Source organism: Chelmon rostratus, chromosome 21 (genome assembly GCF_017976325.1).
Source record: "Chelmon rostratus isolate fCheRos1 chromosome 21, fCheRos1.pri, whole genome shotgun sequence".
Lineage (NCBI taxonomy): Eukaryota > Metazoa > Chordata > Actinopteri > Chaetodontiformes > Chaetodontidae > Chelmon > Chelmon rostratus.
In genome coordinates, this window is record NC_055678.1 from 14,764,980 (window position 1) to 14,789,657 (window position 24,678).

The 24,678-nt window shown below is 41.5% G+C and overlaps 4 protein-coding genes across 6 annotated transcripts in view; 2 read left to right on the forward strand and 2 right to left on the reverse strand.

Moving 5' to 3' along the window:
- LOC121624410 (cytohesin-3-like) overlaps window positions 1-1,756 on the forward strand; it is a 31,174-nt gene extending 29,418 nt beyond the window's left edge. Inside the window, exon 13 of the mRNA XM_041962020.1 lies at window positions 90-1,756. Coding sequence (XP_041817954.1) covers window positions 90-162 — 73 coding nt within the window. The 3' untranslated portion in view covers window positions 163-1,756. The remainder of the gene's footprint in view (window positions 1-89) is intronic.
- On the reverse strand, window positions 972-12,777 carry usp42 (ubiquitin specific peptidase 42). The gene is made up of 18 exons (XM_041962018.1): window positions 12,710-12,777; window positions 11,181-11,430; window positions 10,026-10,232; window positions 9,743-9,853; window positions 9,399-9,498; window positions 8,670-8,737; window positions 8,492-8,562; window positions 8,280-8,362; window positions 8,060-8,171; window positions 7,796-7,936; window positions 7,387-7,487; window positions 7,021-7,186; window positions 6,238-6,906; window positions 6,046-6,128; window positions 4,697-5,821; window positions 3,928-4,241; window positions 3,763-3,828; window positions 972-3,114 (listed from the first exon to the last, which is right to left on the reverse strand). The coding sequence occupies exons 2-17, from the start codon at window positions 11,419-11,421 to the stop codon at window positions 3,767-3,769; spliced, it is 3,654 nt and encodes a 1,217-aa protein (XP_041817952.1). The 5' UTR covers window positions 11,422-11,430; window positions 12,710-12,777; the 3' UTR covers window positions 972-3,114; window positions 3,763-3,766.
- A 687-nt stretch (window positions 12,778-13,464) lies between these two features.
- eif2ak1 (eukaryotic translation initiation factor 2-alpha kinase 1) lies at window positions 13,465-24,387 on the reverse strand. Of its 3 annotated transcripts, none has more exons than XM_041963107.1 (15): window positions 23,914-24,387; window positions 22,865-23,032; window positions 22,613-22,749; window positions 22,317-22,360; window positions 21,802-21,901; window positions 21,623-21,703; window positions 21,441-21,534; window positions 21,289-21,337; window positions 20,447-20,819; window positions 20,200-20,308; window positions 19,214-19,320; window positions 14,701-14,815; window positions 14,510-14,589; window positions 14,095-14,328; window positions 13,465-13,799 (listed from the first exon to the last, which is right to left on the reverse strand). In XM_041963107.1, exons 1-15 carry the CDS (start codon window positions 24,113-24,115, stop codon window positions 13,674-13,676), a joined length of 2,019 nt encoding a protein of 672 aa, XP_041819041.1. In that variant the 5' UTR covers window positions 24,116-24,387; the 3' UTR covers window positions 13,465-13,673. The 3 variants fall into 3 exon arrangements, with proteins under 3 accessions (XP_041819041.1, XP_041819042.1, XP_041819043.1); XM_041963108.1 differs by lacking the exon at window positions 23,914-24,387 and adding an exon at window positions 23,244-23,374; XM_041963109.1 differs by lacking the exon at window positions 23,914-24,387 and having other exon boundaries at window positions 21,807-21,901; window positions 22,865-23,005.
- Window positions 15,265-19,959, forward strand: LOC121625068 (ankyrin repeat domain-containing protein 61-like). Its single transcript, XM_041963110.1, has 5 exons — window positions 15,265-15,661; window positions 16,300-16,394; window positions 16,631-16,799; window positions 16,988-17,188; window positions 18,508-19,959. The coding sequence occupies exons 1-5, from the start codon at window positions 15,479-15,481 to the stop codon at window positions 19,129-19,131; spliced, it is 1,272 nt and encodes a 423-aa protein (XP_041819044.1). The 5' UTR covers window positions 15,265-15,478; the 3' UTR covers window positions 19,132-19,959.
- Window positions 24,388-24,678: the final 291 nt, after the last annotated feature.

Sequence of the window (24,678 nt, forward strand, 5' to 3'; positions counted from 1 at the left end):
TAAATGAGTAGTGCAGACAGCAGAGTAGTCTAGAGAGCATTTGGAAACAGTCGATCAATGATCCTCTCCTTCCTGTCCTCTTTCCACAGAGCAAGCATCAGCAGGGATCCTTTCTACGACATGCTGGCCACCAGGAAGCGAAGGATAGCCAATAAGAAATGATGACCGTCCACCTCCAACCACACCTGCATCGCCACCATGTCTGTGAACAGCAGAGTCCTTGTGTGTGTGCATGTGTGTGTGTGTGTGTGTGTATGTGTGTATGTTACGGGGGTCACGAAGGCCTCCCATTTGTTCTTTCAGGGCTGGAGGACAAGCAGCAGACACAGATGGGAGTTTATTTCCGCCCGGAGATTGTCTGCGCCTCAGTTCTTGGTTGATTTGAAGGTTTTATTTCAGTCGGCGCAGACTTTGAACACTGATGTGCCATTTGGGTGAAACTTGGAGAAGAGGGAAATCTTTACCAAGCTGGATGAGAAAAAATGGACTAAAGGAAGAGGGGCAGGCACGTGGAAATCTTTGCACGGCGTGGCTGTGACGAGATTGCCCTCTGCTGGACACGTTAGGAACTCAACCGGCTGTCCTGCACGTGCAGGGTTTGAAATCTCAGTATCAATCCTACAAATATGGCATTCCTATCATCCAGACCAGTTCACCTGGTGGGTCGTCTGCTGTCTGCCAGCAAGACTCCAAGATGCCAGTCAACATGTTGTTATCTTCACCTCATGTCCTTCGACAACTGCCAACACCAACAATGTTTTGTAGTATCAAGAAACTACAGAAAGCCTCAAGCTTATAAATCAGCTGGTCTGATTGTTAGCCCTCAAGTGACTGTATCTGTATATGCAAACACACTGATTTATTCTAGAAAATTAAAGTTAGGCTCATATTCTTTTTTTCTTTCACAGTACACTCCCTTATCTCTTCTTTGAAGGCAAAGAAATAGATGCAGGTTGAGGAATAATACTGAACATATATTGAGTGTAATGATCCAGTTCAGTGGTCACAGTTTGTCATTTCATGTATTGAACATCCACCTCTGTGCTCAAGTGCATTTGTTTTGTATTTATTTTCTTAATTTGTTTAACAAAAGAGGCAGCCCCCAATTTACATTATGCATGTATAGTATATAATGTACATACTGTTTTTTTTCTTTGTCGTGTTTATGTAGCATGTAAATCATAATGGCCGTAGCCTATACCCGTTCACCTTGTTAGTTCAACAGCTAACAGTTTACAATAGTGGAAGAGGGACGTTGTGCAGCAGTGAAACCTCCTCACACTGTTATTACTGCAAATCAGATAATACAAGATGTTATATGCTAGGAAAACTCACTATGCTGAGTTGGACAAGAGTGTGTAGGACATAAGCGGGTTCAAAATACCCTTAAATACTGTGTGAGTGTAACTGGAATCTGAGGACTGTTTTTCCCAAACAGGTAAAGCCAACTCGCAGCCAAATGTTTTAGTTGGAGTTCTGAGTTTTAAACACGGCTTGATGTGAGTTTGGGAAAACTGCTCGTGCATACTTTGATGAAGACTTTGAATAAAAACACATGCTGATCAGAAAACACTTTTTTGTGTGCATGAGAATTCAGTGAGAAGAGCTTGACATGCTAAACTTACCAGGTCTTTGGTTATTTCAAACATGAAACGGCGTTGTGAATGAAATAGTCAGCTGAGCCGCCGTGATGACTCATAGCTAAAAACAAAAGTGTGTATATTAAACATAACCCGAATACAGAAGAGTGCTATCAGTTGCCATTCTCACTTAATGTATCTACATCATACCTTAACTAGTGGAAAGTTTGTTCAACAAAAGGCTCGAATACAATCGATCTATTCCTAGTATATGATACAAAGGCAGACAGGAGCTTTTCAAAAATCCCTGGCAACTCGTCAGTCATCTCAATCAGCCTTTTTCATTCATTTCAACACAGCTTGTAAACAAAGTCAAAGACCAGGAACAAATTACAATTTCTGACATTAACAAATGTATTTTAAGGCTTTTACCTTATACAATGTATAAATTCTGACATGCTAAACTAAAGATATAACAGCAGTTTTTCAACCTCTGTCTTAAGTTGAAAAAAAAAAAGAAAAGCAAACCATATCCATTACTGACTTTTATCCAGAGAATATGGTCAAAATTAACAAGTTTTCCTAAAAACAACGCAAAACAAAACATCTACTGGTAACCCTGATACAGGATTTTTACGTATAAAAATAACTGATAGTACAGTTCAAAATTAAATTCACAGTATTTTTTTTATGACGCTAGAAGACACAAACTGTATTTATCATTAAAAGCAAACACAAATGGTCCACAGCCATGATAACAAATTTTTTATGCTTTTTTTAACATTTAAAAAGAAAAAAAAAGAATGTGAGAGAGGTGGGAGAGGCATGATCCAGAGAAAAAACCTCTGCTTCAGTGGAAAAAGTTTAAAAATGACAGAGTGAATCTTAGGCTTCAGAGCAAAACGGAAATAAACAACTAAAAAAAAAAAAAAAAAGCTGGGAAATGTCCTCAAGTCTGTCCAGGGTTAACGTGGAGGTATCAGTCAACGAAGCCTTGTTCCCACCACTGCACTCGTCTGTCTCATTCATGGATATCTCCCTCCATTAGTTTGTTCGCTCCCACTGGGATCAAAGGAAAACTCAAAAACATTGCGGCTCTGTAGATATGGTGACATCTTAAACTTGCAGCCAACGTGACGCCTTCCAGTTCTCCTCTTAGGCAACACGTTTCCCTTTTGTTTCATTCTCATTTGAAGCAGGTGGATATCCGTGATGGATGTTAACAAGTTTTCAAGTCCTGAGTTCCACTGAGCAGCAGTTGAGATGTTTAAGCTCCAGGCTTTGTTTGTGTTCATACAAGTATATATTAATATTTTTCATCATAAATGTTCAACAAGTGAATGTTTTTTTTTTTAACCATAACTAGGAGAATTACGGCAAGTAAATCAATGCCTTAAAAAGAAAGAAAAAAAAAAGATTTCTGAACTTTTAAAACACTAGTTGTGGTAAAAATACAATATATTCCCAATGAAGAAGCACCACGTCAAAAAGTTGTTGATGTCATTCCTCTGCTGTTAAAATGGTGTCGATGTGTCTGAAACGAGAAAGAAGAGGCCTCCATATAAACTATTTGCAGAGCTGTGACTTAAAACATTTCCATCTGCAACCCCAATTCCAAAAAAGTTGGGACACTGTGTAAAAGGTAAATAAAAACATAATGTGATCATTTGCAAACTGTCTTTACTGACAACAGTTTTATAAAGTGTTCTGGGTCCATGTATTTACATCCTTTATCCAATCATGTGTTCAAAAAGTGGTGAACCTCGCTCCATCCTTGCTTGTGAACGACCGAGCCTTTCCAGGATGCTCCTTTTTTACCTGTTACCAATCAACATGTTTACCTGTGGAATGATCCAAACAGGTGATTTTGGAGCGTTCCACAATTTTCCCAGTCTTTTGTTGCTCCTGTCACAACTTGTTTAAAATGCGTTGCTGCATTAAATTCAAAATAAGCACATATTTACATTATCAATGAAGCTGATGAGGTGTAACATTAAATATATTGTCATTGTACTGTTTTCATTTCATTGACTGTAAAAGGATCACATTCTGTTTTATTTATGTTTTACACAGCTATCAAACTTCATTGGAAGCAGGGTTGTATAATAAGAGTGAGTACTGTTTGTTAGCACTGACTGTACTAGAGCATACTGTGATAATCATTAAAAGGGATCCCACTCACAGAGTCAGTGTTTCAAGCCGCTGGAGAAACCGTGGGAGTCGCCGTTGGTCTGGCTGTAACCGTTTCCTACAAAACAGGATCACCACTTCAAACTCCACAACAGCATTTATTTCTGTATTTTAATGACATTTGAAGATGACTTTGAATGTGAGAATCCTGTAATACCTGGGTAACCGTTGAGATGACGGTGAGTTGAACTGTTTGTGGTTGAGGTGTGGTTGGAGGGCAGCGGATAGTCACTACTGCCATCGGCGTAGCCTGTTCGCTGGCGTTTTTCTGGAGAAAAATCACTGTCATATTTAGTGCCCTTGCTGTCATGGTATCGTCTCTTGCGGCTCTCCCTCTCCTCACTGCTTCTGTTCTTGTGGCTCCGAGCTGCTCCTGGGCTGTGCTGTTCAGTCTCGCTGTCCCGCTGCCTCCTCTTTTTCTTCTTCTTCTTTTTTGTTTCAGTGGCTCGGTCTGAATCCCCATCGGAGCTTCTGGGGGAAGGCAAAAAACATACCATGATTATTCTCAATCCACGACACAAATGACTAGACTAACTGAGGTATCAGGGTTTGTCATCTGCTCAAGACAAATAATAAAGGCTTTTTATAGTCTAAAATATCAAAAAATGCTGATCACAACTTCAGAGCCCAAGGTGACGTCAAATATCTTGCTTTCTCAATGAAAAACCCCAAACTCAAAAATACTCAGTTTGCAATGGTCAGCATTTTTTTCACTATTATTGCTTGAAAAATTACAAACAATTCGGAAAAAAAACAATGAATTATTAAAATAAATACAATAAATAAAATAAAATTATGCAATTCAGTTTACAGTGAGGACAGTACAACTGATGGTGATTGTCTGACACTGAATAATTGTGCACAATGGCAAATACATTTATCCAAAACAAAACTGTGGAGACTGAGATGGTGATGGTGTTACTCACCCACTATCGCGGTGTCTGTCTTTATCCTTTGACTTCTTCTTTTTTTTGCTCTTTTTGTGTTTTTTTGAGCGATGAGCATCGGAGCTCTCTTCCCTCTCCTTACTCAGAGGATCACCACTCCTCTTGTGATTCTGATCCTCCCTATTTGAAGCCGATTCAGACATGGAGAGACGAGCCCGAGGGGGTGAGCCCTTGGACTTGGTGGAGTTTTCTGGCACTGTGGCAGGCGAGGAAATCTCCTCCTTTGATGAGTAATAGTCCCTCTCCTTGCCATTGGTCTTGTCCTTCATTGCCCGGGATTCTCGACTCTCCTCCGGCCACCTCCAGCGACTATGAGACTCTTCGCGGTAGGGATGTTCCTGTGCCCTCCGCTCTCTGTCCCAGTTATCTCTGGACCGGTAATGGTGATAGTGGTGGTAATGGTTAGAGCATCTGTCACGATCACGCTCCCTGGGGTGGTGGAGAGTCCGCTCCCAACGACGTTCAGACTCCCAGTCCCTATAGGAACGATCGTGAGGAGGCAAGCGATCCCTGTAAGAGCGATGATAGCGGTGTTCTCGGTAATCCCGTCTGTAACGATGACGACCACTGTCACTTTCTCGCTCCTGACTCCTGTCTCTGTAGTGTCTCTCCCTGTCTCTGCTGCAGTCAGAGTACAGTCTGTCTCTCTCCCTGTCTCGGGAAGATTTTCCTTCATTGTTTCTAGAACTGGGCTTGGTCTGGTGTTGCTCCTTAGCATCTGTACTCTCTTCACTCCCTACTGACAGACCGCTCGTCTGTGGTTGATTCATTGCTTCATCCCCACCTCTGCTAACCTTCTGTGGAGCTGCAGAGGCCCCAGTGGTGCTTTGGGAGCAGTCTGGCGGGGTGGATAAGGCCGCAGTGATGTCGCCATGATGGGCAGAGGAGGAAGCAGATTCCCTAGATGTAGATGTAGAATGGGTCTTAGTAGCCATAGCTGAAGGTGGAGAGCTGACAGCAGAGGATGCTGTAGGCTGAGGCGGGGGGTCAGACACAGTTTTAGCCCTTGTGTCAAGAGTGGAGAGGTGCTGGCTTTCATTGACAGCAGGATGGACACTCTGAGAAGAACTGGCATGGGATGAGGCAGAATTACGTGCCTCTTTGCTGGAAAAACAAACAAAATACATAAACAGAAATATGACTTTACATCACCTTTTTGGGGTGCAATGCAATGCACAGTGTAAAAATGTGAAAAAAACCCCAACACAAATGCAACGAAATAAATGTATTTCTTTAAACTCACTGCTGAAAGAGGATTTCTTTAACTGCCCAACATGTGGTTGACAGAGTGATAACATTCCAGCTCTGAGTTACAGTGCTAATCTTACCTTGTTTGACTATGGTCACTGTCTAGTCCATTAGCAGCAACAGTTGCCACAGATGATGAACAGCCATGATTACTGCCAGAGATCTGAAGAACAAAAACAAGACATATTTACTAACTAACACACAAAACTTCTCTTCATTAACTTGTCATTACATTGTCAAGAGATGGCAAAAACATGAAGCATATCATTTACTTTATCAGTGGTGTTGTGTCCATTCACTTTGTGGTGTCCATGATGGTGTCCATTTTGACTGGATTTCAAAACGCCATAGGTCGATCCGTTTAATCCGTTACCATTGTGGTGCACTCCTGACTCTCCGTTGGTGGCCTGAGGAGATTTATCAAAGACTTCTCCTGTTCTGTTGCTTCCATTAAGGTGAGACTTGACAAAACAGCCATTATCCAGAGTGCCACAGTTCTCTTGGTCTGATTCCTCTGAGGACTCTTGGCTGTATGGCACCAAGAATGATGCTCCATTTCCTCCAGTGTGGCGATCCCCGTTACTGCAAGACGTGCCATTAACGTGGTTAAGCTGACGTGGAACAAAGCGAATGTCTGAGTGGACGTCTGAGGTAGACTGTGAGGAGGATAAAGAGCTGGAGGAGGAGCTGCTAGCAGAGGACGGCTGGCTGTAGGAGGATGAGGACGAGGACGGGCGGCTCTGTTTGCCTTGTCCAATGAAGAATGAAAGCTTCTGGCGTTTGTCGTGGTCTGGGATCATTGTGGGCCGGCTGATTGAGTGGGAGATGGAAGAAGAGGCCAGTCCATGGCTAGGTTTTCCCACAACACTGCTGCTGGTGCTGGGCTTGGAGTTGGTGGGATAGTCCCTCAGAGAACCATTCCCATTAATGTGTAGAGCGCTCTGAGGAGAATACAAAAAGTAGGAGTGAGTGTCTAAGTCAAACACTGGCTATATATCTTAAATCAATGACATTCAAATATAGAAGTGATATATAAGTAAGTTAGTCTGCAGTACCTTGGTCATGTGTGGTGGCAGCTGGGGACCTATAAAGCCAATGTTGTTGTGGTGGACAGTGGTGTTGATGCGTGGTATCACAACCGGTCGTGGAGACGACTGACCAGGGATGCCTGGATTATGGCTCATGTGGCTGTAGTCCCCTGTTTTCTTCACATCACTGGACCTAGTGACACAAAAGAAAGGGGCCTTAGTGATGGAAACATCTGAAATGACCAACGCTATTTGAGGAAGACAGTTCATATTAAAGAGCACAAGAGGGCAATTCCATAGTATATCCTCATTTCTGTTACAGTATGTTATACACGTTAATTCTGAATTCAATCTCACTTATTACCTAACTAATAACTTAAATGGTTTACTCACTTGATGTAGAAAAGGACATAGGCCTGCTGGTTGAGAACAGACCGGATGTCACTGACAGACACAGAGGAGTCATTCATCTGATACCACTGCCCATTGCTTGCCTGGGAGACACAACAGAACACGTGGCAGGTTGTTACATATTTGCTTAACAGAAAAAAGTTACTTTTCTCAGTTTCTGAATTGGATTTAAAGCGTTAACTCGCATGCACTCCAGTGAAGACCTTTGGAAACATTTTTGTTTGTATTTTCAGAGTTAAGACCTCAGTCTATTCAGAGAGAGGGTTGTGGTAGGAACTGCATTCAACTGTTATTGTGAGTTGTTCACAGGGTGTCTGAGAGACAAATTTGTGTACTTGGCAAAAGCAGCCTCCTGACAGATTAGAACAGTGGTCTGTAGCATTGCCAGTACCTTAATATAGCAGAAGTAGTGTCCAGCATGACAGCTGAATCCAGAGTGGACCAACACAGCATACAGTCCGTAGACCTGGGGCTCCCCTTGGGACTGAGACATGAAGGGCCGGAAGTCCAAGTACTCTGGATACTTCACATCCTGATGACCAAAAAACAGTTGATTAATATCAAATTGCAGTCAAATATTTACTTAATAAAAACACTAAATAATGGGTGCTGTCCTATGGCTATATCAAGGATATTAGATCTCAAGTCTTGGTACCTTCGTTATTTTGCCTCCACTGAAGTTTGCAAAGCGTTTGAGTGAGAGAGTGAGCACATTGGCGCTGCGGTGGATGGTAAATCTCTTTGAGGCTGTGACCATTTTTTTGCACCTAACAGAAACAAATGTTCTGTTGGTTAGCTGGCAAACAGACAAATAACTAAACTAAACAAATACTGGCCATTGTTGATGAGTTGCTTTTGTCCATAAAACAATTTACTTAGTGCATTTGTAGGCATTTTCTCCATCCAGCTGTTCCGGCTTGACAAACTGCTCCAGAGCCTTGGAGACACTGGGAGCTGTCTGTGTCGAGAGGCAAAGGGGGGGGGGGGGGGGGAGAATAAATAAATAAATAAAATGAATAAATTCTCCACACATCAGCAGTAAAACAGTGACATCAGAACCACTAGACAATGAATAGTAAATAATTACCTTAATTTCCAGAGTAATATCCAGAAATGGGTCAAACGTATCTGAGACTGCTTTGCAGTTTAAACATTTAACTGAAAAAGAAAATCCAGTTTATTCATTAGTTGTAAAACAAAAAACAACAACTTAACTTCAAATAAAACAAATAAATCAAGAAAACAAATCAACACTAATAGCTTACCCCTGGACCTTAGATACCCGCCAAATACTTGATGGATGAAAGTGGTTGCCTGCGTTTGCCTGTCCAATCTGTCACAAAGATAAATACGAGGATGTGAAACAACCAACAAGGGTAATGACATAATCGACTGGTTACCTTATTAATTCAACACACAGACAAATATTTTATGGCCATATTGGTACAGAGAATCACTTTACATTATTTTGCACTGAAAAGTCACAGCATATTACAGGTCAAAGAGCAAGCGTGAGAAAGGCAGGAATTAGAGCAAGAGTAATTAGTTAAGAAGCCACCTGTTACTACAGAGTACTGTAAGAATCTACTTTACACTTGAGGTTCCAAAAATTCCTTTTTAAAAGTCCCCTGGGAACAACAATGGACTGCCCATCTTATGTATTTAAAATGCATCTAGGTTTTGTATGTATACATATCTGGCAATGACTCTACAGTGATTTCATATATTTCAGCTGAAAAACATGAATACTTAAATGTATCTGCACACAACTTTTATGCAAGATTTAGACTGGAGGGCCTTTGCTGAATGTTCAGTGGATCAACACAGTGCAGAATACATCGAGTAATACTTCCCTACTCAGTGGATGGAATACATTAGTAAAAAATAACCAAATATTTAACAAAACCAAAAACATGATAAAGTTTTCTGGGTAAGTACCGTGATTGTGTGTTATCCTGAAATGTGTATGGTTTTTGAAAATGGATGACACTTACTTGGTGCCAGGTAAGCAGGACTTTTGCATAGCATCCACTGTGTACCGCAGGAACTCATGAGCATCCTCCTGGCTTCCATAGCGGAAGTGCTTTGCAATCCCTGCGAGGAAAAAACAAAACAAAACACACAATACAGTGAGATATATAAGAAGCTAACAAATAATATCAGACTTACACAAAGATGTAAAGGTAAAAATTATTCTAACAGCAGTCAACTAGCATGCACCAGAAAATTTCCCTCCAAAATGAAAAAGGTAAACAGCCACACAGCGCCTCCTGTCATTCATTTCTGGTAAACATTTTTTAAAAGGGATCAATTGTGTTTTAACTGTACAAAAACTTACTTTTGAGCTCATTGAGTACGCCAATGGGCTTAATGACATTCCCAGAGTTGGCAAAAACCTGAATGATGTGGTTTTGCATGGTACACATCATACAGAACCCCGGCTCGTGACCTGCAGCAGGAACAGATGGGCAAAAGACTGATGAGTAAGACATGAATGAGGGAAGAAAGCAGCTCATAGATACTGACGAAGTGACCAAGATTGATGTGATAATTATTGCACGACTGTACTACTGCACAAGAACTTTATTGGTGCAAATAAACACCATGAAACATAAACTTACATGTTTTGGAGTGCTCTCGTGTCAGCATGTAGTTGGCAAACGGAGGGGTGTAGGTGAGACACTGCAGGGCTGAGTTGAGGAAACAGGTGTTCCCCATATTCTGTAGGCCTGCACCAATGCGGTGAACCTGGGTCCACTTTAGGTTGAGCCGCTCTGGAGGGAAGAGGACCTTCTGGGGCAAGTCAATGCCGTCATCGCTGCTTATCACTGTGCACACAGAGCCAACATCATTGCTAAAATTAGAGTCAGTGCATTTGCAATGTCAAAGACATCAACAATTATCTGTTCATATGCTACATTGTCTATGTAAGTACATACTGGCCCACAGTAAAAGGATCACAATGACCTTACAGTCATCGCTATCAATCTAAACAGCCACAGTATATACAGTAATGTGATTCTGACTACTTAGTAAGACTAAAAAACAAGCTGAAGGGGACAGAGTTTGCTCTCTTTTGTTTCTGATAAAGTCACACTGCTGCTCTATATGTCAGAACAACAATTGCGTCACAAGCTCAAGTGATTGATCATGCTCTCAACTTAAAACTGCCTTGGTTATGTAACTGGATGAATGAAAGTAGAGTGGAAGCAGCAACACAACACCCACAAAATCAGTTGTGTCACACTCCAACACAGAAACACTAGCAAAAAGTTTAGCTTCACTGGCGCAGCTTTGTATTATTTATGTATAAAAATACCAGGCAACACTGTGACAACAATTTGCTTACAAGGGTATGAGGCTTATGTCAATTACAGCAACAGCAAATGGAAACGAACAACGTGGTCTTTTTTTCTGTACAAACTATTTAATTATTGGAACACAGTCACGCATGAAAAACACGTTTTGAACCTGCATTTGTTACGAGACATATCAAAGTGTGCATCAGCATTTCATCAGCACTTCATGAGAAGGAAGATACTGACTCTTGGTATCAGTCTCAAATACATGTCTAATTGTACTGCTCGACAACATAGGTCAGGGAACTCTTCCTTTTGTCTACTGTGTGATGGATAAAGGCAGAGAGCCGAATTTGGCTGAGGCCAGGTCTCCATGCAATGGAATATGTGAAACCTGCCAACATCCTAAATAGTTTACTCCCAGCTTGCAAGACACATGCATCATAAAAACACAGCTAAATAAACTCTTGCTCCTACCTTGCTCCTTGGGCCGGTCCACAGAAGAGGGCGTACTGTTGTAGACTACAGCCCCAGGTGTTGGGCCCAGGCAGCCCCCTGGAGCCTTCAGCCTCGGAGAGTCACTGGGCATGGTGGGACCCACTGCCCAGCTGCTGGAACAGCTGCCGTCCATCCCCAAGTCTCCACTGGTGAAGGGAGATCGCTTACACCCGACTGACTCGTGGTCAGACTTTTCTGAAGATCTGTCAACTATGGTCATTGTTCATTGCTATATGAGGGGCAGAAACACAGAAGTATACAACTTTGTCACAACTGTTAAAATAAAGAGTAAGTAAAAGGTTTTGCATTTTTCTTTTTTCACTGTTTCAGTGATATGCATCACTGCAAGAGACCAACAACTACAAATTATTTATATAACAAAGTCATGAAACCCAGTGGTAGCAGCCTGAAATAGCTAAACCTCTTAGCAAAAATTTCTGGTTGCATTATTATACCTAACATTGTTTATTATGACTAAACAAAAGGCCACAATGGCTCGATGTGGGAGAAAAGTTTTGGCTGACTGATATACTTATCAAACGGATCAATTAACAACAGCTATGAACAAAATAAAAGTAGGGTTAAAATAATGGCTGAGTTACACATTTGTCATTCAGCCTCTGCATGCATCTAAAAACCACATTAGCATAGCTCTACTATAAGTGATAGCCATTTGTCGGCATCTCGAAGGCTTCCTACAAAGACCAAACATCAGAAAACACTAGCAAGGTAATTACTACTATTTTTAAATATGTTAAAATCGACCAACTTCTGAGAACGAACATGATTTTTTTGCCGCCCTAAAGTTACCAAGTGAACATTACTAGTTCAAACGCAACAAGAGGAAATTTCCTGGTCGGAAGCACGCTTACAACAACAGCTGTTCCCTCCCACCCGCTCCGGCAGACTGGCTCACGTTGGCTAACAGACGGCTGCTAGGCCTGTAACACGCAGCGCCATTAAACCTCAATAAAACACGAATTAAACCTTCGTTAGCCCACGTAGGAGGCGGAGCACCAATTAAAAGCTCACCTTTCTCGTCGAAGACTGGAACAGACTGACTGATATGCAGCGAGAGATCCGCGAAGGCATCGACACCATGGAAACGGCGAACGTAACACTACCGAATGGAGCTAACATTAACGTGCGGCGGCGCTCGTGCGGCAATATTGATGCTAACGCTGCTAGCTAGCTCGACACGATGGAGGCTGAGTGACATGGCGGAGAGTAACATAACGGTTCACTTTACTGTCGAGGGGCTCTTTCTTGTTTCGACGCAGAAATAACTTTGATTTTCAAGCTTGGGCCCGAGTAACGGGACGTTTAGCTAGCTTAAACAGGAGGGGCTCCACACCGGCGGCTGTGTCTGCTCACTGCGCTGCTCTCTCCGACATGACAGAGAACCGGTGTAAAGCTACTACAACAAATCTGAGTGGCTCAGGCCTACCAAAATATTAGGTCTGCACAGTTAAAGTGCCACTTTGTCGTATAAGCAACAACGCACTCACCTGGAATTTGTTATGAATACGTTAATAGCCGTTGTAAATCCATCCTTATTTCCAGCGGGTGTCCGGCGGTGAACAATGACGTAGCTAATTGCCCCACGGGTACATCCGGGTACCTGCGATGAAACGAGGTCCCTGATTGGCTGATTCAGCCGTTTCTCTTTAAAGAACGTGTTTCGGGAGGATCCGTCGCATGTATACACTTCTAACCTTTGTGTACATGATGTACAACCTGCTTTATACCCATGGACTTATACTATTAGTGGTTCCAGCATAAGTTTTTGCCTATAAAAAGACCATTAGATTGACTTGACGGCACAGATTGCTATATCAATGCTGAAATGCCAATTTCTGAATAGATTACTGAGTACCCACTGTAATTCAACACTTAAAAGTTCTCAAAACATCTCAAGTGCATCTCCTGTGACCAGTAACTTGATATTTAAACCACCACCAACCACATGTAGGCCAGAGAACAAATACATTTGTTTGAACATCCATGCACAGAAATACCTGTGCCCATGTTGCCATAAAAAAATATAAATGGGAAGGCTTATTGTGTCCCCAATTGCTTTTCAATTTGCTGACAAGGAGCAGCTTTTTCTTCTGGATCAAGAAGTGGCACAAAAATCACAACTACGGGTCAATTCTGCTTCTAGGTCACTTTTTCAATTTGTTATAAGTGTAGTACTATGAAAGCAACATCTCAAATGAGCAATAATTACATTGCTTCTTAGAAATCCCACAACACATAGCAGAAATGGGTTTTATTGAACAGCTGAATGAAGATAAATAATTGCAACCCTTACATCCAGGTGTACAAGACACACTCAAATGCTTACATATGTATGCCCACACGTGCACACTCACTCACTCACTCACTCACACCAGGCAAGTAGAACATAGTACAGCAGTGATAGAATAAATCAAATTTTGACAGTCTGTGAGGAGTGGAGGTGTTAATGACTCAGGTCTTCTCTGACTCAGAGAAAGGAACTGTGACCTGTGAGCTCTGAAGCTGACTGATCTGTCTCCTCAGCTGCATGATCTCTTCCTCCTGCTCTTCAACCCTCCTCTGCAAGCCATGGATAACCTGAAGGGGAAAAAATATTCTTAAAATTGGTCTGTTGGTTATTATTAGGAATTTTACTGCAAACGCAAGGGAGCACTTTCTGGTGACACATACAGTGTACCCGCGCATACAGTACATCAAAATCTGCATGTTTTAAGTAAATTTAAATGTATAAATATAAATGGAATATACATTTGTTTCAAGACAATAACATACTTTGTAGATTTTAGATCAGTAATCCCAAATACTTTTTACAGCATAAAAGGTCAGTAGACGTAATCATTTTTAGAGCTAATATATATCATATACAACATACTATATCTTTACTGCAGAAGAGTTCACTCTGTAGAAGCTGGCTGGCAGTGGGCCGAACACCTGGCTCTTTACTCGTCAGCTTCATGATGTACTTAGTCAGGACTGGCCATCTCTGGCAGAACGAGTCTGGGATTTTCCCCTCCCTCAGGTCCCCAAGTGTCCGGACCCGCTCCATCTCTGTCCCAAAGGGCTGGAATAGCTCGAGAGCCAGCACCCCAATGCTGTACATGTCTGACTGGTAGAGCAGCAACAATACGAGTAAAGTTCAGACTTGCAGTTGTTAAAAAAGTCATAGAATAGATCACATGATGAAGATTCACAATAGAAAGTATAGCACAAAAATATGTGTCATTTTACATAAAAAATTAAGTCTGAATTAATCATAATATAGCATGTCATATTATTAATGTGTTAACCTTCGAATCATAATGGGAGCCCTTCAGTTGCTCTGGTGCAGCATATACAAATGTACCCACACCTGTGGTATGTGAGGAATCTGGAAAAAACACACCAGAAATGTGATTTTAAAGCAAATAGAGCACCATCTACTGGTGATTCTGTGAGGTACCGTCATGAAAATATAACAAGCTATGAGGTGTAGTATTACCACTGCTGGGGGAGCCGGTGCTTTTATGGCCATCCATTATTATATTTCCGCAGGCCAAACCAAAGTCCCCAATCCGAACATGGCAGTCATGATCGTGGAGGAAAATGTTCCTGGGCTGTGGTGAAAACAAAGATATTGCAATTAGTTCCATATGTCACTTGGTGCAAAGATACATACATCTATGGTTTATACATGTGACATTAGAGTGTTTCATACAACATATTAAGGGGAAGAAATAAACAATTTTAGGGTTTCAGACCATTTAACATTACATTCTAAAATTAAATCTATTTTTCTAATATACTGTCCCAACGAACTAACTTATTCCTGCACTTCGAAAGATGGATTGGTAAGCATGCAAGAGCATGCTTTCCTAAAAGTGCCACAAGCACCAAACCAGACTGTAAATTAGACAGAAGGGTGTCACCACCAGTCCCTGAAATTGGCCCCGCACGCAGCAAGAAGTTATCAGTTGTAACAGGAGGACTGTACATCAAACTTAAACACGCAACTCTCAAACCTACATGATGTAATCAGACTGACTGAAAACACCAAACACAGAAAACAGAAGTAGCTGCTGAAACTACCAAACCCAGAAAACAGAAGTTTTTAGCATTCTTTGGCATTTTAATTTTCCCTCCTTGGAGATCCAAGTTAGCTGACATGCCTATGAGAAATGTAGACTTGCATCTGCAAACCAGAATAACCAGCTTTCAACCAACACACACACCTTGAGGAAAACTAAAGACGGACGGCAGTGAAGCTGCATTGCCTGATCATGCTGGAGAAGAGCATGGAGGATCAGGATAGGAGCGGTAACATTATCGAGATTCATAGCAATGAATTCTATACTGCAATTATGGATGAAGATGTGGGACGTATACAAGACATCTCCAAAAAGTATGGCTGCAACTTTTTCATCAGGAGACAAGCTGGTTCGCGCGGAGAAGTTTTCTGGAAGGTAAAAGCAACAAGGCAACTGTGTTTTAAAAATTACTATTACTTCAAATAAAAATTGACACATGGACAGAAACGTGGCATTTTTTGCATCAAACATAGACAGGAGGGCTGCAACTAATTACTATTTTCATTGTTGATTAATCTGTCCATTATTTTCTTGATCAATGGATTAGTTGTCTGCTCTGTAAAATGTCAGAAAATGGTAAAAAAAAAAAAAAAACATTGATCAGTGTTTTCCAAAGCCCAAAATGACATCCTAAAATGTTCTAGTTTTGTCCACAAAGCTGTTCAGTTTACTGTCATAGAGGCATGAAGAAACCAGAAAATATTCACACTCCAGAAGCTGAGATCAGGGAATTTTTCCTTTTTTCTTAAAAAATTACTCAAGTCCATTAGTCAACTATCAAAATAGTTGGTGATTAATTTCATAGTTGGCAACTAACTGATTAATCGTTGCAGCTCTAATAGACAGCCATAACTGTCACATGTTTATGCTTCAATGTGATCATTTAACTTCTGAATATAAAAGAAAAGGGTAAAAAAAACCCAACACAAGTTATAGTGTTAAACTAGAAAATGTTTGTGTGTTGCAGTATGATACCAGTTTGTCTTGTCTTGTCTTGTCATGTCTTGCCTTAGGGTCTTGCTATCCTTCCCCTTCATCTGGCTGCCTCTTACAGAAGAGTAAAGAGTATGCAGAGCTTGCTGTCAGCAGGGGCAGACCCTGAAATTAGGTCTGAACTAACACTCACGGACAAGAATCCGGATATACACACGAACACCAAACACCCCACCCATCAATACTACAGTGTTAGACAGACAAGACCCAGTATACAGCAAGTGTCTAATTTCATTTTTGACACATATTACATCTACAAAGCGACACCCAGTACTAATGACATGCACGTCACTGCTCCTTTTTATCTCTTAATAAAAAGCTAGCACCTTACTGTCATTGCGTCTGACACAGGGACCGGCTCGGTCGAACCACTCTGCACTTGTTGATAACCAGTTGGCCGAGCATCTTGACCTGGCCTAAACCGGATTCCAAGGTCCAGACTGCGGTGACCAAAGTTCGCACACCGGCAGAGGCCTGTTTACAGCTCCTCTGTGAGCATGGTGTTAACGTCAATGCAGTGGTAAAAACTTTTTCATACAGCAATTCAGTGTTCAGCCTCTTTTTGCACTAGCCCCTATCAGTGAAAGTCAATAGGCAGAGTTAAGTCATGAGTAATGAGTTATTTGTTATGTTTAAAGGTTAAATCTTTTTATAATTGTTCATGAAATGCTGTGCCTAAGGTATGTGTTTCTTGTGGTTACTCCCTAGGTGGAGGGGGATTGTCAACAATCAGCTCTCCACCTGTCGGTTCGCTTCATGGCTCTGTCTGCTATTCATATTCTGGCCAGCTATGGTGCTGATGTGAACGCTGTGGACAGCTGTGGGATGACGCCCCTACACATGGCCGTAGGGATCCTCCATAAAGACATTATGGCCAGCTTGATCAAAGAGGGAGCAGATGTTAACATGGTTCGTGCAGTTCCTCTGCTTCTATTTATTTTTTTTGGTAGTTGGCATTTGCTGTACGATTTTTTGCTAAAAATTTCTAAAATGCCAAGTCCACACGTACAGTACACCGTATTTTATAAAAAAAAAATGTGTTTTCAAGGGTGAGCGTTTTTGACCTGTGACTGACAGAGTGTGCTCTGGTTATCTTTGTTTATGTTTCATGCAATGGCAGACATGGCCAAACTAGTGCTGGTGCTAACCTTAGCGACAGGACTTTTTAAAGCTGTACAGAGACTCCCACGACACAGACCCTACTCCCAGCTTCAACAGTTTTGGACGAGACCCATTGAAAATCTAGGTAGCCTTCAGGTAATAGCTTCTGATTGGCCAGCACGGCTTTAGGGTTAAATCGCCTCCTGTTGGTTTGAGATGTTCTTGACAGCACTTGTGTGGATGGGATTTTACTGAGAATGAAGGAGGGGGAGGTTGGTGGTGGGTTCTGCATTGTGGGAGTGTTGGATTGTGTAGCAGTGATCTCCTGTAGCACATTCGGACACCTCTGTTCCTCAATTTATAGGAAGAAGAACTGCACATATACACAATGCCTGTTAGCAAGGTTAGCAGTAGCACTATTTTGGCCAAACCAACCCCTGCAAAAAAATCACCTCATGTAAACAAAGGAGATAATGGCGCTCACACTGTCATCACAAGCCAAAACCTGTCTACACATCAACATCGCAAATGGAGCTTCTGAATAGCTTCACCCTGGCAGGACTTGTCCAGGAGGTCAGCTTTCAGTGACCAAAGGGCATAGAAAAGGCTTTGTTTTAAGAAATACCAGTGTACTTGTGGACAAGGCAAAAGTGTCTGTCATTGAAAAGGTCTACAATTCTGACGTAAGACAGGCAAAAGAAGGGAAATACTTCAAATTATATTCGTTATGACAATTCAATAAAAATAAGAACACTGAATTCATGAAATGTGCCCAACCTAAAGACAAAAATTATGGCTTATTTGAGCCCCAGTTCAACTCGCCAATTTCTCTTTTTGAGGTGAACCAAACAAATCAATGAAGTAGCAGGAGCAAGGAAAGACTGAGAAAGTTGTGGAACGCTCCAAAAACACCTGTTTGGAACATTACACAGGTAAACAGGTTGATTGGTAACAGGTGATAGTATTACGATTGCGATATGATGATACCGTACCAACTTTCTTGGAATCAGGGTTGTAACTGATTCACTTGCAAAGGTTTCTGTTCATGGTGACACCCAGTGATTCGCATTTGCCTTTACTTTACTGCCAATTCAAGTAATTCAAGTGAATTCTTGACTATTTTCAAGGAGGTGAAGCACTCTGGAAACACTCCTCTACACCTAGCTGTTGTGGCAATGGCTGTGAAGACCAAAACCCTAGAGGATGACAATAGCTGTGTGTCTGGGCTGCTCAAGCAAGGGGCTGAGGCCAACGCTACAAACAAAATTGGGATGACACCTTTACAGGATGCGTGCAGCATGGGTAACGAGGAGCTGGTGGACCTGCTGCTCAGGCATGGAGCCAACATCAATAAGCTGAGCAAAGCAGGGGAGAACTGTCTGTTCCTATTCCTGAACCACAGGCCTAATGTAAAGAACAACTCTCTGCTGGTGAAAATCTTCAGTCTGACTTCCCCGCTTACATTATACAACCAGAAGGGCCAGCTGCCCTTAACCTTGACGCTACCATGTTTCTTCAAACAGAGAGACCAGCTACTAACACTCATTCAGCAGCCAAGGAGGCTTCAGGATATTTGCAAGATTGTCATTTATCTAAAACATGTCCAAGACAAGAGAAAAGAGTTGAGAAAAATCCTTCCTGGGAGTCTATATGACTTTGTATTTAACTACTGGGAGAATTTACACATTTCCTTTGTGACAGACGGTGAACAGAACTCATTTAATAACTTATTTGATACTGCCCCTATTTAACAGTTGTGCTAGTCCTAGTCATGCAGTGGGCCTTTGCATAAGACCAGCATCTGATGAAACAAAATTTACTGAAGCGGCTTACCTTCAAGTCTCTGTGCATGATTCCCCTGGAGTGAATGTACTCCACTCCTTCAAGTATCCTTCTAAGCAGGCTGAGTGTGTGCTCATCATCAACGCATCCATACGGACCTTCAGATAAAAACAACAACAACAACAACAACAACTTAATAAATGTATTTTATACGTCAGAACAGATGTGGAATGTATCATCAGCATAAACTAATTCTGTTTCTCTCATCTGTTATAATGTAAAGTAATGCATACCGTAATTTCCGGACTATAAGCCGCGACTTTTGTCACAAGCTTTCAACCCTGCGGCTTATGCAATGATGCGGCTAATTTATGCATTTTTTCTAACGGCCGCCAGGGGCGCCCGAGCAGTAAAGGTAAGAGTGAGACAGGTGGAATATATGTGTCGAGGAAGACGCAAGTTTAATGTAACTTCGCGCTTTGTGCATGAATAAAATTAGCATGAACAGACCCTTATCATGGAAAATGCAAGAAGAAATGCATATGAGGCAGCTTTCAAGTTAAAAGCAATCGAGCTGGCCAATAATGAAGGAAACAGCTGCTGCACGTAAACTTGGCATAAATGAATCGATGGTGAGACGCTGGAAACGGCAGCGGGGATGTTTTTGTAACCAGCCCTGTTAGTGAGTGCTAACGTGTTGCTGCTGTGTTACTGCCGTGTCTCAGTGATTTTAACCGGTATGTTTTTTTAAACCGGCCCTGTTAGTGCTGTGCTACCATGTTGCTGTTGTGTTATTGCCGCGTCAGAGGCACTGTTTGGAAAGGAAAGTTAAGGTATATTATTAAAACTTTGAAAACTCTTTCTGTGTGCCGTCTTTCTTTGCAAATATCTCATGTTTCAATGTGGGCACATGCGGCTTATAGACAGGTGCGGCTTATGTATGTACAAAATGGTTTTTCCTTTAAAAATGTACTGGGTGAGGCTTATAATCAGGTGCGCTCTATAGTCCGGAAATTACGGTTTGTTTGAGAAATTACATCTTGAGGTGTGTTCTTCTCTGGGCTTGGTGTTCCTCTCAGTAATCCAGTCCTTCAGTGAGCGCTCACACAGCTGCATCTGAATGTAGAGCATCAGGTGGAACTGTACCTACGTACACAGTGAAACAAAACTGAAAACGTTTTTGCGCACACATTTCACAGTTTACTTTCAGGAAGCTATGGAACATGGCAATCTTCATCTTTCTAATGATTTGTCTGATTACTGAGAGCCTCTTTAAGCACCTACCTCTTTAGAATGCTTTGTTGTGCGAACATCAGCCCACTGCTGACATTCCTTGCTGACGCAGGAGTTGTTGTTCAGTTCGATGCTACTCCTGCTGGACTCCTCCTCTAACAGTGCTGAACTGGCAGGGCATTTGGAGCTCTTCATGGGATCTTGCTGTCCCAGGAACACACAGGGGACATAGTTCGTTGGGATGCGGCGCATAGTCTTGGGACACACCACCTGGCCCTGCTCTTGCGTTGTTACTAAAGCTTTGATGGGCTGGGTCTCTCCTGGGGGTACTTTGGCACTCGGGGCAGCCTCTGTCGATGCTTGACTGAGGCTTTGAAAAACTATGGAGGCACTGGTGCTGCTGTTGTCAGGGCTCTCATCAGAACTACAAATGAAAGAGTCAAGATAGATTAAATAATGACTATTATTGCATCTTCATACTCTGAGAAGAGTTTCCATTTGTAAAAAGTGGTGGTGGTCCACCACCACCTTATATAACTATAACACATTTCTAGCATACATGTGTAACTCTACCCACTTTTAATGCTATTTCTACATAGAATTAACAGTGAAGTTTAGTGTTATATAAAATTTGCCCATTCACTTGTGCTATGAGTCAAGTCTGTCATTCATCCAAAGAAATCCACCACAGGGTTAAAAATACTATCATTAAATCTAATATTACTAATGTATAACAAATAATACTACTTCTGCAACTTCTGATTAATTCCATTATATATTAATATGCTGATTATTTGCTTGAAAAATGATTGAATCATTTGGTTAATGCAACGATAACAAATGGTGAAAAATGGCCATAACAATTAATGTACAATCAGTAAACTGGATCCTACCTGTCTTGTTGTTCAGGTGACCCCAGCGCAGGCAGGAGAGACTCAGGCTCTGCAACAAAGGTGTTGTCACATGTTTACATGTCGTCGTTGCTATTCTTCACTTAATTCCTGGAATAGTAACTTCACTCACAAACTCGCAGCTTAATACTCACGTGCTGCCGGCTGTACATGTTCCATCCAAGCAGTGTGATAGCCCACAACATTTACATGCTGCAGGCTAGATAACACTTTGACTTCCCTGAGGACCTAGAGCAAAACAAAATGACACAAGTCTGTTATATCTCTGTATGTGGGCGTAAAAAAAGGCTCCATTGATAAAACGCCGATGGTTCACCTTCATGCAGTCATCCTTTGAGACTTTTTTGATGAGAATTTTCTTCACAGCGTAATGCTGCCCATCGAGTTTGTTCATAACCTGCAAGATGATGTCACACATTACATGACTGTGTTGATCAACTCAGCTCACGTTCTTCTTTAGAGGAGTTTCTTTAAAAAAAGTATGGAGTAAAATACCTTACAAACATTTCCATATGATCCTTTTCCAAGTCTACATATTTCTTCAAATTCACTAAGATACCGGGACGTCTGTGCTTGAAACAGTCCCTCCTTAGGTCTGTAGGAAGGCAAAAACAAATAACTCTTACGAAACAAAAATGATGATAATAATAATGCATTTTCTGCAGGTGCCTTTCAAGACATAGATAAAAACAACCAACAATGTATTATGATGTCATAAAATCAAACAAAGCAGTAATATGCAATAATCCATTAATATGACAACTAACTATATAATCATCACTGCAAAACTCAATGTGAAACACAATCAGACCAAATAGGCCAGTTTAAAAGGTGTGTTTACAAATTACAAAATACTTAAATACTAAATTTTTCTCTCCTCTAATATGTTGTTGTTTTCAGCTGGCGGTATTATTATTCTGCTCCTTTATGTATGTGTGTATATGTGTGTACCCCTTTGACCTTTTGCCATTAGAAAATTCTTTAAATAAAAAAAAAAAAGTGCAGCCTACCTGACTGCAGGATTGTGCGTGTTTGTGCTGAGACACTGTTGCCCCTGCAAAATGAAAAGAGGAACAAGTAACAATTAACACCAGATTGTAAAACCCAGTAAACTGTTGAAGCCTTATTCAGTTTGCAAAAATGGAAGCTGAGTTTACTGCTGTGATCAGTACTCTTACTGACAATGTCTTTGACAGCAAGTGCAAATACTCACTTTATGTAATTAGTTCAAAACATTTAATTGGTCCCAACATCAAAAACCACAACAAAGACACAAAGTGGACATACTGGGGATTTCTCCAGTTACCTGTGGATACACTGAGGAGCTGGCAGCATGAAGCAGCTCAGTGAAGGCCCGGTTGTGCTGGAGTCTGACAGTGCTGAACTCATCGCTTATGGCCAAAGGTGAGAGGAGGTTCATGGCGGCCAAACGCTGGCCAATGACTGTCAGAGGAACAACAAGATCACTTGTTACTGAATTTGGACTTGATAACAAACAATCTAAAATGTGCAGCTGTTGAAGTACCTATCAATTCCAAGACAGTATGTCAGTACGTACCTTTGAACAGCATACGCGAACGTGCTGGATTGCTCTCGTAGACGAAGCACAGGTGTTCCAGTAGAGACCCAAGGAGAAGGTGGTTGGGGATTGCTGAGGCAAACTCCTGGATGGACAGGTAACGTCTACCAGCCATCAAAACCTCGTGGTTATCATCTGTGTCGGAAGCTGAACATATAGAACGAAAAAGGAAAATGACCAAGAGGAAGCAAAGGATTACATTTCTTTCTTTTTCTTATTACAATGAGAACTTTCTCTTTAAAGGCTCAGAGAGGAGACTGTGGCACAAAACAACAGTTTCTCTTATATTTAACTTTGTTGAACTGCGATTAAACTCAAATACATATATAACCACAATATTTCTTCATCATAGTCTTACCTTCTTCAATAACTTTTGCTATCATCTCAACAATGTTTTTCTCTCCTAGGTCCATTTTTCTGTATAGACACACTTTTGGTCCAATATTAAGCACTCAGAGCTGTGCTAATCATTATCCTGTTCACATCCAAGGCAAAAATGTGGCTGATCTTGTTTATACATAAGGGGGCGTACACAGCAGTAATGCTTATCTGCCAGTTCCAGCAGACAGTAGCCTCCTCCACCTAACTGCACTCTATAAACACATGGCCCACTGTGTCAGAATGAGAAGTAGGGCGGTTTCTTGGTGAAATCTGGCAAAATCTCCTGACATGTCTTCACTCTCATTTCATTATACAGCGGGATGTGTGGAGGGGCATGTCTCGACTTGTTTTGCAGTACAATCTCATTGCTGACCAACGATTGGACTTGATCTTACATCCTGATGATGTCACTAGACCTATACAAGCTCACTGTCAACTACAAGTTTGTATAAGATTAAGGGTAAAGGGGCAATTTACCAATTTTACACATGAAACTCAAGTTACTTGTCGCGGAGAAGCTCTCTTGGGCTCTGGAGGGAGCTGTCCAATGTCTGAGAACATGAGCCTGAAGATGTCATTAGTAAGGATCAGTAAGCGCTACGTTACGTTACCCAGCAACCTCAAGTATAGGAAGAAAAGCTACTTACTGTCAAACTGGACTTCATCGTCCTCGTCACTTGCCAAACTTAGCAAGCTAACACTACTCTCAGCCTCTTGTCTCCGGATGGGTCTCATGTTGCGGTGGACCAAAAGGTTACTGCGACTGCCAGAACATTCCTCCGAGTGCAGGGGTCCGATGTTGGACGCTGAACGGTGCATTTTTCTATGTGAAAAATGGTGGCTTCTCATAAGAAAGTACTTATTTAGTAAAAAAACAAACAAACGAACAAAAAAGCGCTGCCCAATTCACAACAGCGACCCCATATCAGTATTAGGATGCGTCCAACTACTCTTTGAGTCCTAGCTTCCCAAATGTTGAGCTACTCCGCATTGAAGTATCGGCAGAGACAGCGAAATCTTTCTTTCAGAAGTCCCATATGGTCGGTCATGTCACTGCAGGACGGCCATGATTCAACAGCAACGGTAGCCGGAAAGGGACCGTCGATGTCCGAGCTCGATTCACAGCAACATTAACTGATAAGTACGTTTAACCTAAAATTACAGCATACAATCAACATGTTGCATCCTAATAGAAATATAAGTTTACAGCCCCAAACCATTGCGAATGACCCTGCCACAAATAGCAATTTATTCGTTTTATATAATATGAGGTGCTTGCACACGCGCCCACGTGATCAGAGATTGCGACGGGTTGGGTGACGAAATGCTACTAAAGTTTGACAAAATGGTTTTGATAATGCTTTTTATATACATATATAATTTGTTTGACGTTGTCACGCTTATATCTTATA